This window comes from Eurypyga helias, unplaced genomic scaffold (genome assembly GCF_000690775.1).
Source record: "Eurypyga helias isolate BGI_N326 unplaced genomic scaffold, ASM69077v1 scaffold11079, whole genome shotgun sequence".
Classification (NCBI taxonomy): Eukaryota; Metazoa; Chordata; class Aves; order Eurypygiformes; family Eurypygidae; genus Eurypyga; species Eurypyga helias.
Window position 1 is genome coordinate 3,195 of NW_010273940.1, and position 14,342 is coordinate 17,536.

General features: G+C 40.9%; 1 protein-coding gene across 1 annotated transcript in view; it reads left to right on the forward strand.

Moving 5' to 3' along the window:
• Nucleotides 1-1,052: 1,052 nt before the first annotated feature.
• The window catches only part of LOC104515611 (serine/threonine-protein phosphatase 2B catalytic subunit alpha isoform), a gene marked incomplete at its 5' end in the record, with an annotated part of 45,944 nt that continues 32,654 nt past the window's right edge, over nucleotides 1,053-14,342 (forward strand). The window contains 3 exons of the mRNA XM_010159653.1: nucleotides 1,053-1,177; nucleotides 11,572-11,683; nucleotides 13,013-13,158. Coding sequence (XP_010157955.1) covers nucleotides 1,053-1,177; nucleotides 11,572-11,683; nucleotides 13,013-13,158 — 383 coding nt within the window. The remainder of the gene's footprint in view (nucleotides 1,178-11,571; nucleotides 11,684-13,012; nucleotides 13,159-14,342) is intronic.

Genomic DNA, 14,342 nt, shown 5'->3' on the forward strand with positions numbered 1-14,342 from the left:
TCTTCATAATCACCCTTCCAGTTTGAAAATCAGATTTTTTTTTTTTTTGAGTCATTAAAGGGAGAACCAGTCTAAACTGACCTCAGTAAGAGTTAGGGGTGTTAACATTTCCATTGTTAAGGATCACTGCCAGAAAAGGCCTGGGTTTGGCCCTGAATTGAGGGGCGGGGGGGGGGAGTTCTCCTTCTCTCTTGGGCAGAAGAAACAAAGCAGGTTTTGACACAGCATTGCTAGTTAAGCTTCCATGGAGCCTTCCAAAAGCTTTGCCTGCCTTCCTGCAGATGTTTAAAGTCACTCACCACGGAGTTTGCAATTTCACAAGATAGCCGAGCCAATCTCTTGATTTTAAGGCACAGAAAGAGGCATCCCCACTTCGCCCCAGCACATCACTCATGCTCTGTCACATTTATTGGGTCTGCTCTTTCTAGGGAAGCCACTTATTAGATTAACTTCATTCAGTGAAGTGAAACAAATCATAATTATACAAGGTTAAATGAAGTGGTAGAGGTTAAAGAATGAAAAAACAGTGTCCTCTTGTGTAAGACATGCTTTGGGAAAGCAAGCAGGCCATTTTTCTACCAAAAATCAGAAGTCAGAAATTTGTCAGTTTAAGCAGTGGCCCACACAGGACAGGTATACTTTGCATTTTACAGAAAGCCTACTGGGTGTGTGTTTGGGTTTCAGACTAGGAGAAGTGGAGGAGTGATGTCAAAAAGAGTAACCTTACTTGAACATGTTCTCTTTTTCAGGACTTAGATCTTATGACTACTGCCCGTCTTGTGTGCTCTGCTGGGCAGTAGGAGGACTATGAAAATAATTATAGGTCAAGTTTGCCTGATGGCTCTCCTTTAATTAGTTGGTAGCCTTTTGCACATACATATATTGATGCACATTATAGAAAAACAGCTTTTGCTGAGCAGCTGCCAGCTCTCACTGGTTGTTTAACAAGAGGATGATGCACAAACTTATCGTAACACATTTCTTATGAGATAGTGACTTCAGAATGCATGTGCCTAAGGTGATCTTTGCATATTGCTCTTTTTCTCTTCTAGTTTGTGGAGACATCCATGGTCAGTTCTTTGACTTGATGAAATTGTTTGAAGTGGGAGGTTCTCCTGCCAACACGCGGTATCTCTTCCTGGGAGACTACGTGGACAGGGGCTACTTCAGCATTGAAGTAAGTTTCTTGTTTCTGTTTTTGGCTGCTGAACTGCTTGTAGCCTATCATGTATATTTAGCATCGTAATTTAACCAGTTCAGGAATACTGAAGCTCTTCGCAGATACCGCTTGTGAGTAAAAGAAGACCACATTCGTGGTGCTGTTGGTGTTTTCACAAAGGTTGCTTGGTATCCAGCCAAATTCCACTATTTCTGTGCTGGAAAGCTGGCAAAGAACAGGCCTTGGTGCTAACTAGTGGCCATCCAAATATAGCACAGAAGGCGGTCTGCTCTACAGCTTGCACAAACTTAATAGGATGAACAGATGTGAGCTATTAGAACAGAGGCTAACAGGAAAAGCGAAATGAACAACTCATAGTTTAGTTTGTCTTTAGCTCTGTTTGATCTGAGCCTCCTGGATGTGAAACTTTATGAAAATGGAAGGACTAGATAGGGGGTAAATGGGGTAAAAAACCAGCAGATAACATCCTGTGCTGAAGGGAATGAATGTGTTCTGTTTAGATACGGTATGCAGGAGTGGGTGATCTCTGCCTTTGGATGCAGCAGTCGAAGCCACAGACAAGTAGTGATGTACAGGTGCCCTGCTGAAGGTGGTGAGACCTGGTACAGACTCCAGTATGAGGTTGTAGAATGTGGAGGTCAACTGTCAGAATCTTTAGCTGGCTTGTGAAAGAAAGTGTCCTGTCCAACCTGCCCACCTTTGATTAGAAGTGAGTCAAATACAGAGCAAAAATCCTTTGTTCCAGTGCTCATAAAACAAACTGAACGACTTCTTTGTTTTGTGTTGCTGCTTGGTTTTGCAAACTGACAGAGGTGCAGAGTTATCAAAATCTAATCTGGATTTGTTCATCCAGGTCATAGTTGATCTAGTCATTGAACGGTCAGTCAGAAATGCTTTCAGCAGCGTTTGAGCTACAGCTTGACTTCTTTCTCTGAAAAGTTCAGACTTTAACTCCCTCTGAGTGAGAGGAGAATACCCACTCTCTGTTAGAAGCAATATAGGTCCTATGACACATGGCCGTATGCCTGTGACTAGATAAGGTGTCAGCATGCAAGAACACTTATACTGCTGTTTCAATCTACAGACCACATCTTGAGTGCCCTGTTGCCGTACTGATAGAAAAATATGTAAATCCCAAGCAGATGAGTTGTTTATATTGTGTTTGTAAAATGGATCAGTGCGTTATCTTGCCAGTGTTAAATTTATAGTATGAAAAGAAGTTTCTTAAAAAAAAGATTCAGTAAAACTACTTTTGCTTTATTAGCTCATTTTAAAACCCTATTTAAAATGTTAACAGAATCTTTTGGCACGTTTTACAAATAGAAACATGCTGTTCCAAGTGCAGATGCTAGGAAAACTTAAGAATTGCAAGGTTCTTTCGCCCACCTGCCAAAAATCAATATAGTTAGGATTTAGTCTCATACTGAAGTCAGCACTTTGATCATGATTCTTTTTGAGGCAGATGTGCCTGCTTCCTTCCTTCTCTGATCCATAGTGAGCTGTGAACTCAATCATCGCTGTGGATTACCATGCTGGATCGCTTGGGGAAGGTTGGGATTGAGGGGGATGTCTTCACAGGCTGAAACTGTTGTGCAGCCCGATTTTGAACTACCATTTTTCAGTTGTGATAGCCTAGTTTGTATCTGCTATAGACTTCAACTGAGCCAAGTTTTTTCTGGAGTATGTCTTTATGTATGTTTTTAATGTAAGAAATAGAATGAGTAAATTTGCTTCAGCTTTCAAATGCTTGTGTGACCATTTGCCAAAATTTACTCCAGGGCTATTGCCAGTTACAGACAGTAGCAAGCCATTTAACACAAAGCAGAATAGCTTATGGATGAGGAATAACCCCTTAATATTATTCATTTAGGAATCTGCACATACATATTTAGCAAAATATATTCTGAATTTATCAGAAGCAGTACTGGCTTCTGATAGCACCAAGTAAATATCAGAGCTGTTGTTTATATAATTAATTTTTGTATGTAAGGTTCTCAAATCACTGCTTTTTTGGTCACATAACTGATTCTCCCCACCTGTCGCCTTGATTAAAGAATGCCTTTGAAAGGAAAGGCAGGTTTGTTTCTTAAGTGTATTTGGATGCAGAGCTATGCATTCAGGCATGAACTCATCACAGTAAGTAGTGACAAGGAAAGGAAAATGGTGAAGAATGCAAGCTGGCAGGTTGCGGGAGGGTGCATTTGGTAGAGAAGGGGCCCTGAGCATGTCTAGAAAGCATCAGCTCTTGCCAGGACTTTGTGTTGGAAAAGTCATGGTGGTAAACAGTCCTAGCCTGATCTCAACGTATATTTCTACCACGTCAGTCACACAGTAATCTTTATTCCACTGATCTGTTGCCCCCCCTTTCTGCTATGTACACACAAGAGTACTGCAGTTCTGGGGTCTTTCCAAAAGAGTTAAGTAGCTGGTCCAAAGTACTCATCACAAGTAATATAATCTTTAAAAAAATCCCTTCAATTTACGCTAGATATCACACGGCAAAGTGACACCATTGAGCTTAGACCTAGCTAAGTTCTGGTAGTGGGCGAGATAATCCTTGTCTGTGGGCTGCAAAGCATTTGGGATTCTTCTGGATGAAAGGTACTATATAATGTAAGCTATTATCATTAAGAACAGAGGAAGAAATTGCATAAGGTAGGTGGAAGGCATTTGATAATGCAGAGGGAAAAATGAAAAAGTATTTGTATAAGGCACTCAGCAGAAATTACAGTCCTTGCCCTATGGAGCCTCTGATCCAAGAGCTCAATCCTTCACGTGTGCTCCATTTTTACCAGAGTTAGAATTATAAAATCATAGAATTGATTTGGTTGGAAAAGACCTTTAAGATCATCAAGTCCAACTGTCAACCCAGCACTGCCAAGTCTACCCTTAAACCATGTCCCTAAGCACTACAGCAACTCATGTCTTAAATACCTCCAGGGATGGTGACTTCACCACTTCCCTGAGCAACCTGTTCCAATGTTTGACAACCCTTTTGGTGAAGAAGGCTTTCCTGATATCTAATCTGAACCTCCTCTGGCACAACTTGAGGCCATTTCCTCTTGTCCCATCACTTGTCACTTGGGAGAAGAGACCAACCCCCACCTCTCTGCACCCTCCTTTCAGGGAGCTGTAGAGAGCCATAAGGTCTCCCCTCAGCCTCCTCTTCTCCAGGCTGAACAACCCCACCTCCCTCAGCTGCTCCTCACAGGACTTGTGCTCCAGACCCTTCCCAGCTCTGTCGCCCTTCTCTGGACATGCTCCAGCACCTCAATGTCTTTCTTGCAGTGAGAGACACCAACCTGAACACAGCATCCAGGACAGAAGGACAGTCCCTGCCCCTGATCCTGTTGGCCACACTGTTCCTGATGCAGGCCAGGATGCCACTGGCCTTCTTGCCCACCTGGGCACACTGCTGGCTCATATTCAGCCGCTGTTGACCAACAGCCCCAGGTCCTTTTCTGCTGGGCAGCTTTCCCACCACTCGTCCCCAAGCCTGTAGCGTTGCAGGGGGTTGTTGTGACCCAAGCGCAAGACCTGGCACTTGGCCTCATCCAGTTGGCCTTGGCCCATCGATCCAGCCTGTCCAGATCCCTCTGTATACCCTTCCTACCCTCAAGCGGATCAACACTCCTGCCGAACTTGGTGTCATCTGCAAACTGACTGAGGGTGCACTCGATCCCCTCATCCAGATCATTGATCAAGACATTAAACAGAAATGGGTCCAGTACTGAGCCCTGGGGAACACCACTTGTGACCAGCTGCCAGCAGGATTTAACTCCATTAACCACAACTCTTTAGGCCCATCTGTCCAGTCAGATTTTTACCCAGAGGAGCATATGCCCATCAAAGCCATAAGCAGCCAGTTTCTTCAGGAGAATGCTCAGGAAAATTATGTCAAAGGCTTTACTGAAATCCAGGTAGACAACATCCACAGCCTTTCCCTCATCCACTAAGCGGATTGCTTTGTCATAGAAAGAGATCAGGTTAGTTGAGCAGGACCTGCCTTTCACAAACCCATGCCAGCTCGGCCTGATTGCCTGGTTGTCCCGTACGTGCCACGTGATGGCTCTCAAGATGATCTGCTCCATAACCTTCCTTGGCATCAAGGTCAAGCTGACAGTCCTGTAGTTCCCTGGATCCTACTTCAGGCCCTTCTTGTAGATGCGTGCCACATTTGCTAATGTCCAGTTAAGTGGGACCTCCCTGATTTGCCAGACCTGCTGATAAATGGTGGGAAGTGGTTTGTTGAGCAGTTCCACCAGCTCCCTCAGCACCTTTAGGTGGATCCTATCCTGCCCCGTAGACTTGTGTGTGTCTAAGTGGTGTAGCAGATTGATAACAATATCTTCTTGGATTATGGGGGGTTCATTCTGTTCTCCATCGCTTTCTTCCGCTCTGGGCTGGGTATCCAGAGAACAACTGGTCTTATTACTAAAGACTGAGGCAAAGAAGGCATTAAGTACCTCAGCGTTTTCTTCATCCTTAGTCACTATGTTTCCCCCCAGCATCCAATAAAGGATGGAGATTCTCCTTAGTTCCACTGCTTGAAGCAGGGGTTGTGTTTTATGTCCTTAAAATTAGTTCTGAGCAAGGTGTCAGACGATGAGAGACTAATAAATGAATTACAACAGGTAAAACAAAAAAATGTCAAAATGGTAGGTAGAGTAAGACATGGCTTCTCAGCACAGACAAAATCTTTATCCTGTAGCTGCACTCTTTTACATTTCACTTTTTGGCTGAGCGTGACCTTTTCTTCACTTAGAATAACAAATTTCTGCAAGTTGCAGTATCTGATACAGTGCACTTGTTTCCTTGGGTCCAAAACCGATAACATTTGCCTGTTGTGCTTGTGCATCATACCAAGGGTTTCACTACAGAGTAGAAACCCCTCAGTTCTTGCTTTCAAACAAGTTTTATGGTCATGGAGGAAAAAAAACCCAAATGATCAAAGCAGGGGGCTATTTTTAAATCCAAAGAATAGTTAGAGCATAGGTGGTTCTGCAGGAATGGGTTGTAAAGAAGAATGACTAATCTGTACCAGAGTCTGAAAACTCTCTTTTGAAAGGCAGATATAAATGCCATGCAGTGTAGGGGGGAGTATATATACAGACTGCTTTTCATCAGTGTCTGCAAAAATTAAAATCAGGGTAAATAACAACTATATTGCATTGAGAATATTATGTAAAGTAACTGCTGGAATTATTTTCCTTCTCAGTCCCACATAAAAGCATACAGGTTTAAATGCAGATTGAGTATCACAAGGTACACACTGATCATTTTTGACAGAAGAGATAGTTAAGCTATGGAGAATTAAACCAACATTCAAAATTAAGAAAACCGAAGATGTGGTTTTATGTTTAAAACATTTGTACATCTTCATTTCCTGACTGCAGAGACTGAAATTCCAGAAGGAAAAACTAATTTTGTGGTATTTCCAGCTAGAACAAAGTGAGTCTGGAATTTGACCATCAGACCTTGCATCAATTAAAAAACCTTAGGTGCTTGAGATGCTTCTGAATTCAGTGAACTGTTGGAAATTGTTACTGGTCTCTCCCAAGAAAAGAATTGCATATAAATAAATCTGTGTTAGTAAACTGTGGGTAAAGTGGGTGCTGGTGAAGCTGTGTGTTTGTCATGTCTGCAGTCTCCATGTGCTTCCTGAGACTTTATTTGAAGTATAAACACCTCTCAGTTTCCTCCATTGCTCTAGCGTGTTAATGTTTCCCAATAAAAAGCTTCATTTCAGACAGTTTGGGCTGGCCAGGAATAGTTTACCAGTGAAGTCAATTAGTTTTTTCACTTATCTCAGAGCAAAGAAAGTCCTACTACCTTAATTATCCTGGACTTCCTTGCCCTTTTCTTCTGTGTAACAACAGCGAATATGTTTCTCTGTAGAAAAAATTTTCATCTTTTAAAAAATTAGGACCCTGACACAAACAGATGTTCCAGTCTAAGGATCTAATATATACAAAAATAATCTGAATTTGCTGAATTACTGAATGTTAATGGCTCTGAGGAGATTTTACAAGATGCAAAAATGGACCCATCTCCAAAAAAACCATCTGGGGCCAAGACATGAGGTCCAATAGGGAGACCCAGGAGCACTTGGATACCTGTTTAGAAAGTACTAGCTGTAAGAATTGGAGGAACATTTCAGAAAGTTTTCTAGTCACTTTTTGGTTGAAAAAGAGGTTGGTCCTTTTGGGACCTTTTGAGGCCCTTCCAGGGGCTGAAGTGGGAGTAATGTGATCTAAACGCTAGAAGAGAGTATAAGGCAAGTAGGAACATTTTGCAGGTGATCACTTTTAATAAAACTATCTGGGAGACTAGAAGTTTTTTTAATACCCACGTGTACATGAGCACTGGTTTTAGAAGCAAACAAACAAAAAAGTTAAAAGCATGTTGTCAGAAGTTATGGCAGAGACTGCAAGTTGTCACTGAAGATCTGGTTGATACATGCAGCACTACCTTGTTGTTCCTCTTCTGCAGCTGAGCTTTAAGAGAAAAGATCGTCTTTTATGCCCTGAAAGTTGGGGAAGAAAAAGAATGTAATGCTGGCTGTAGTGCAAACGATACAATTTTTTGTTAATTATCAGTACTGTTCAGAGTTCTCTTTTCCTGTGCTTATGGGGTGGTAGTTCAGAAATGGCAATAATTTGCATCTCTTGTGAGTATTTTGGCTACTGAAGCAATGTATCTTTATTTGTCTCTGAAGTAAAGGCATAATAAATACTCATACTGGTAGTGTGGATGCACTTACCTGTGTAAAAAGGTACATGGTTTCTATTCAGGTACATAGTTGTTCCATTTTAGAAAGCTGTACCTGTACTAGGTAGTATGATGGTATAATATTTCAATGCAGTTTAAGCAATGCAAATTTTTGTATTTAGCTGAGGTGTGTGTTAGTTAGAGAGCTATGCCAATATACTGTTCCACAGTTCACAGGGCATCAGTAGAGACTTTAGCAATGCATGGCTCAAATTATCCTTTTGAGTATGAATTACCTTGCGTTTATTCACAATTTCGCCTGAGGAGGTAGGGCTCGATGCCATCAGTCATTTGGAAGGAGAGTTCAGCTTTTGTTACCCACCCAAAGCCACAGAGCTATGGAGGCGAGCTGCATCTCCTTTTTCCTGGCATGATCAGTGCAAGAGCACCGAGAAGCGAGCATACAAGTGTTGATGTGGTTGCAATCTAGTGGCAGTGGTAGCAATTTTTCAAGGTACCTTGTTTTGAGCACATCACCTGAGATGCGTGCAAGAGGTCTGGGGCTTCTGGTTTTCATTTTCAGGAGGTGCTGAGATGTCAAATTCAGCGTGCAACACTGGAGTTAAATCCCAAGTCTGTTTTGAAAATATGTGCCTTTGGCTTATGCAGTGCTTAATTGCACAGACTTTTTCTTTCCTGGTGCTGAGGCTGCCAGAGCCTCAGCCTGAAAACAGCTTGACTACAGGGGCTGGGACGTGGGCAGATTACCTCTTTGTTACAAACTTAGCATACCTGCTATTTCAACAGTTGAGAGACACTAAGCAAGTAAGCAGGGGTGTAGTTTGAAGGCTGGCATTTAAGAGATGTAACCTTCTTTTTTGTTTATGATAGTATGAAATGAGACGAGATAAAAATACCTTAGAGATGTCCAGGTTGCAAGGTCACTGCTGTACGTTTTACACAGAGTTACAGCAGAACTGCTGTGCAGTATGTTCTTGATGAAAACGTTGGGGAAAAAAAAAAATTAGCTCATGATATGTTGTTGGAACATGTGTTTTCTGTATGTAAATGACTAAGTTGAGAAGCCATGAAAAATTACCACCCTCATATTTACTATTTAGTTTCCACAGGAAGAAAAAAAACCCCACCTACTAATTAATTATTGTTTACTATTATGATATTACGTCACTGGATGACTGAACAGAAAAGGGAGAAAATTCAAGGCATTATCTAAACAAAATAAGCCTTCCATATGGTATCACCAAAAGAACAAAATGTGAATGGTGGGCTTATATTATTTGAATAATGTCAGGGAAACAGAACCTCCTGGACTGCATGGATTCTTTGTTACCTTCTCAGTCTGGTTCTCATGAGTGATTCAAAGGAAGCATAGGAAAAAAAAAAATCTATGATAAGCAAATGTGAAGAGATCTACCCATAAGCAAGTACCAAGTGCCAGAAAGATAAAGCTCCTAGCTTTCCTTGTTTTCCCTGATTCCCAGATCTGGATGATATTTTAAGTACCTAGTGCTCATTTCAGTCTTGCCAAGGCTTAGTAAAATGGAAGACTTGGTTATAAGGGAAATGGAAAAGACCTTTTCTAAATTATATAAAGTGCTTTGGCAGGATTAGAAGCTCTAAGGTAACTTAGATACAGCTTTGAAAGCTGGAACTTTTCTTGCATGAACAGAGATGTCACTTTAAACTTCTTGTCTCACAACATTTACATCAAATTTTTGCATTAGCCAGTAGGTTTGAAGAAGTGGAAGGTTCCAGGAATCCTTGGAGGAATGATAAAGTCATCCTCAAAGAAATGGAGAATTGCACTGGAGACATGGAGAATTCCAGGCTTCTTTCCCCATTGAACGATTTCAATTTTCAAAGCCAAATCTCTGTGTGAACTCCAGCAAAACCATCCCCGGGCACACCCTTTGTAATTGGTTTGGGCCACAGCAGATAATTCCTGTGATTTATCACCGTAATTTCACGCTGGATTATGTCAGCACGATCTGGTATGGCGTTCTGATGTCTCTTCTCACTGCAGTGGCAATAGCACCATGGAGATGGCAGAGGAGGCGTGAGCTGGGAGTCCTTCCATGCATTTCCAAGGGGAAGAATTAATTTTGCAAGTCCTGGAGGATGCTCTTGTACTTTCTGTTCTTTTCACCTGGCTCTGGACCCTCTGAGTAGAAGAACAGAAATCACAGACTGCAGGCACAGCATCTAGGTGTTTACATGTAATAAATTCAAGACAAAGAGTAGTAATATAAACCCCCTGCTGCTGTGTGTCTGTGAAGAGTGTGGGGTTTAGCACAAATACAACAACGTTGCATCTTTTTACTTTTTTTTTTTTTTAAAGATGAGGATTTGTGTAGCAAATGAGAGAGCAGAATTCAAAATTTTGAGACATGGCTAACATTATTATTGGGTTTTATCAAGACATTATGAATTGTAGAAGGGAATACATACCGTACAAATTTAGAAGCATTACATTGAGAAAATTCCTGGTTTTGCTCTAAGCAGAAACCATGGTTAGGAGTACATTCTGATTTTTCTATGGTAAACAAAGTGAATCGTTTTTGACAACAGAAGGAAGGGGAGTGTGTGTGTGTGTGTGGGGGAGTGTTTGTTGCAAATACAAGTTGTGGGGTTTGACACCTTTTGTTTCTCATGCAACAATTATGCAGTTCGTAGATATTTAAGAGAGGAAGGGTTGGCAGAGAAAGCCTTCAGTTTGTTTTCTAGGTCTTTTTTTGAGAGGCCATCACGGTCCGTGTAGCAACTTACACATAGTGGGGTCATCTCACGGGATGAGCGGGTCTCACTGCGATTGACTTCCCTGGAGCTATGAGTTTGTCAGCCAGGTACCTGAGCAGGGTCATCTTGTACAAAGGATAGCTCTACCATGAAGCTTGCAAGTCTACTCATCTTTCAAGAGTCTCGTAACGCCTTGGCATTACTGCTGTGTCAGTTGTGTTTTCAAAACACCTATTTAAATTGCATGGTTTTGAGAGGTCTGAGCAGAGATTAGCCTCTTCAAGTCTTCCATATCTTTAAAAACATGTCTAGAAGAAATGTCATCTCACATAGAAATCTTCTGGTAAAAGAAAAGGCTTTATAGAAGTTTTGTAGTAACTTCATTTAATGCAAGAGCTCTGTGGATTTTTTTTTTTTCAGTTATTTGCACAGAACATTAGGTGAAAAAAGAACAAGCGTTCACATAAAAACAGTGTAATACTGGAAGCTGAGGTATTTCCTGAAACATGGGTTAACTTGTTCTAGGGCAACTTCTCCTTAAGCCAGGAAATGCGGATCTTCTGGTGAAATTGTCTCCACGGTGGGTTTCTGCCTAACCTGCCAGGTGGAGGGTGCACGCTTCATTCTAGGGTTGCACAACCATCTCTTCCTGGTAGCTGGGGCCCCTGAAGGCAATGCACGGCTGAACAGGGAGACGGCGCTTAGCAAAAGGGTAAAGTTTATCACGGTGTGCTAATAGCCAGTCCAGGTTGAAGCAGGGAGAAGGGTTTGCGTGTAATGTATGAAGAGTGAGGTTAAGCTGCTGAAATGTTTCACAGAGAATACTTTTTCTTCTGCTTCTTTTTTTGGTGGTGGGGAACATAGTGGTTGAATTACGTCATTAATTTATTAATTGTGTTTTTCTTCTTGTTTCTGATTCACAGTGTGTGCTGTACTTGTGGGCCTTGAAAATCCTTTACCCCAAAACACTGTTTTTACTTCGTGGGAATCATGAATGTAGACATTTAACAGAGTATTTCACATTTAAGCAAGAATGTAAGTCTACCTTAACCTTTCTCCTCTTAACTCCCTTTTCAACAACTTGAGTTGTTATTTTGTGAGTATTTTATACTTGTTTACCATCACTAATTTTAAATGTACTTTCCATGTGCTTATCATTAATTTTAAATTGTAATCGCTGTTCCCTGAGAGGGCAGTTGTCTTGCAGAGGCTGGAGAGGGTGTCTCGGTGGTGGAGGAAGGAAGAGGTTAGACTCGCCTCAGCGGGTAGTGACCAACCACCTCTACAAACCTGGGGGTGCTGTCGCTAGGTGCTGCAGCTATTGAGATACTTCAGCTTGCCAGCCTGGCCTGGCAAGCAGCCTGAAGCTACTGTGGGGCCATCTGGGCCTGGACGCTCTCTGTAAACCTGTGCTGCTGTCGCCTTTTGCAGCAGCTGACGTTTGAGGCTTGCTGCCCCACACAGGAGCCTGGCTGTCCAAACCCGCGGCATGCAGTCTCTGGCACGTCTGCGACAGCTCCCTGGTCACTAGTGGAGGAGGTGGCATCTCACAGACTCTCATCTCTAGTAGGAGAAAAATGCAAGGAAGTGTTATGGTTGGGTGGGTTTTTTCCCCCTTTAAGTCTAGCATTTTCCCATTTGCCCTGTAAGCAGGCCTAAACTTTTTGGTATGCTCTTTTTATAGGAGTTCTTTCCTGTGTTGCAAGAAAGGCTACAGTGACACATGAAAGCTCATTAGATGTAGACCTTCACCTGCACAATGAAGCTTTTGTTTTTTTCTGTGGCACTGTAAGCTGAAGCTATTGCCATAAGACTGTATACCCTTCTTAGTACTGTGGATAAAGGAAATGTTAATTGGCTCAAAGGCTTCATGGTTTACTGAGTTTAATATGCATATTGGTAAATTAACATTTTAGCTTCATTGTATCACCTCCCTCATTTCACAATGGCATTTCCATAGATAATTAATTATAGGGGACTGGGTTGAAGTTCTGATTACTTCATAGACAGTGTATTGAGCGATAATGTAGTAGATGATAACCATTCAGCAGACTTTTTAAGGCTTGCTATACAGATTTTATAGCAGACTATAATGGTATGTTAAATTGTTTATTTACATTTTTTTAGAAAAATATAATAAACTTGTCAGAACTTTTATTCATTTCACCTCAGAAGCTGAAGAATTTTTCCAGCAGTGAATAACAATAATCCTAAATAATTTTCTGCTTGAGGCAAGCTTTGGTATAGTCCTCAGTGCAAGAGAGAGAAGTGAGAGTAAAATGGAAATATTAAGCAGCATCCTATTTTCTTTTTCCCCTCGTAAATATTGATGGCATTTTCTGATACCATCTTAATCTTTAAAAGGTAAAATCAAATATTCAGAACGTGTATATGACGCCTGCATGGATGCCTTCGACTGCCTTCCCTTGGCTGCTCTGATGAACCAACAATTCCTGTGTGTACATGGTGGCTTGTCTCCAGAGATCAACACCTTAGATGACATCAGAAAAGTAAGTCTGAATAGTGCTCAGGTATAATAAGTGAACAGTTAATTGCCAGCAATGAAACTTGAATAATTTCTGTCTTTCATTTGTGTAAGATGCTTGTGTGTCATTTTGACATTCATGTTGACACCACCTTTTAAAGGTCTTTTTAAATAGAACATAAAAGGAATTGCTGCAATTAGTCGTATTTTATTGAGGCAAGGAAATCACCAGCATCCGGTAAAACAAAGGATTTATCATCTTTGTGTTCTAAAAAAACCTTAATGTATTGAGTATATAAGTATTTAGAAGCGAATGAGTACATGGCATTAATTTATTTTAAGTATTAACTACTAGCACAGTGTAAGCACTCCATCTGATGATTCCCTGCACCTTGTTAGGCATTCTGTGCTTTCATGGAGGAGAGAGAAAAGTACCTGTAGAAAAAACTCACAATACTTAAAACATACAATAAAAAAGTATGGTATGATTACAATGAATATACTCAAAACAGCTTTTTTATTTTAAAAACAGTCCTTCATTCTCAATAGGTCCTGCCACATTTTTACTAGTACTGCACTTGAGTGCCTATCAGAGTGTCTAGGCAAGGAGAACATTGTCAAACAGTTTCTTCACGTAATCCAGTGTTGTTGCATGTTATCAAAGACTTTTTTTCAGGTGTTGTGTAACAGACAGTTGATATTTCTGAAAAGAGGTATTTAAACCATTTATTCTTAGTATTTCTAGCAGAAGAGATTTTCTTATTTCTTGCTTGCAGTTTGAGACTTGCATACATGGATGTATACTTCTGAGCCTTAAAGTTACTAAAGGATAAATTATATTCTGAGATTAATTTTTAGTCTACTAAAAAGTTAATGTAGTAAAAAACAAACAAACAAACAAAAAAACCACCAACAAACCCAACACACGCCAAAAAAAACCCAACAACACTAGATCCAGTAATTACATGTTTTGGTTTAAAAGCAATTAGATTAAGATACTAGCTTCACTTTCAAGAACTACTGATTGTAAAGTTTTGTTTCTCAGGTAAAGGTTCACAATCTCATTAATCAAAAATACTCTCTGCCTAAAAATTAGCTGGCTTTGCAACAATGTAATGGCAAAGTAAATCTATTTAACTCTCAGGTTCTAGATTAGGGTCATTAACATCTTCACCCCCCACCCCAGTGCTGTCAGGTTTATTAATCTTT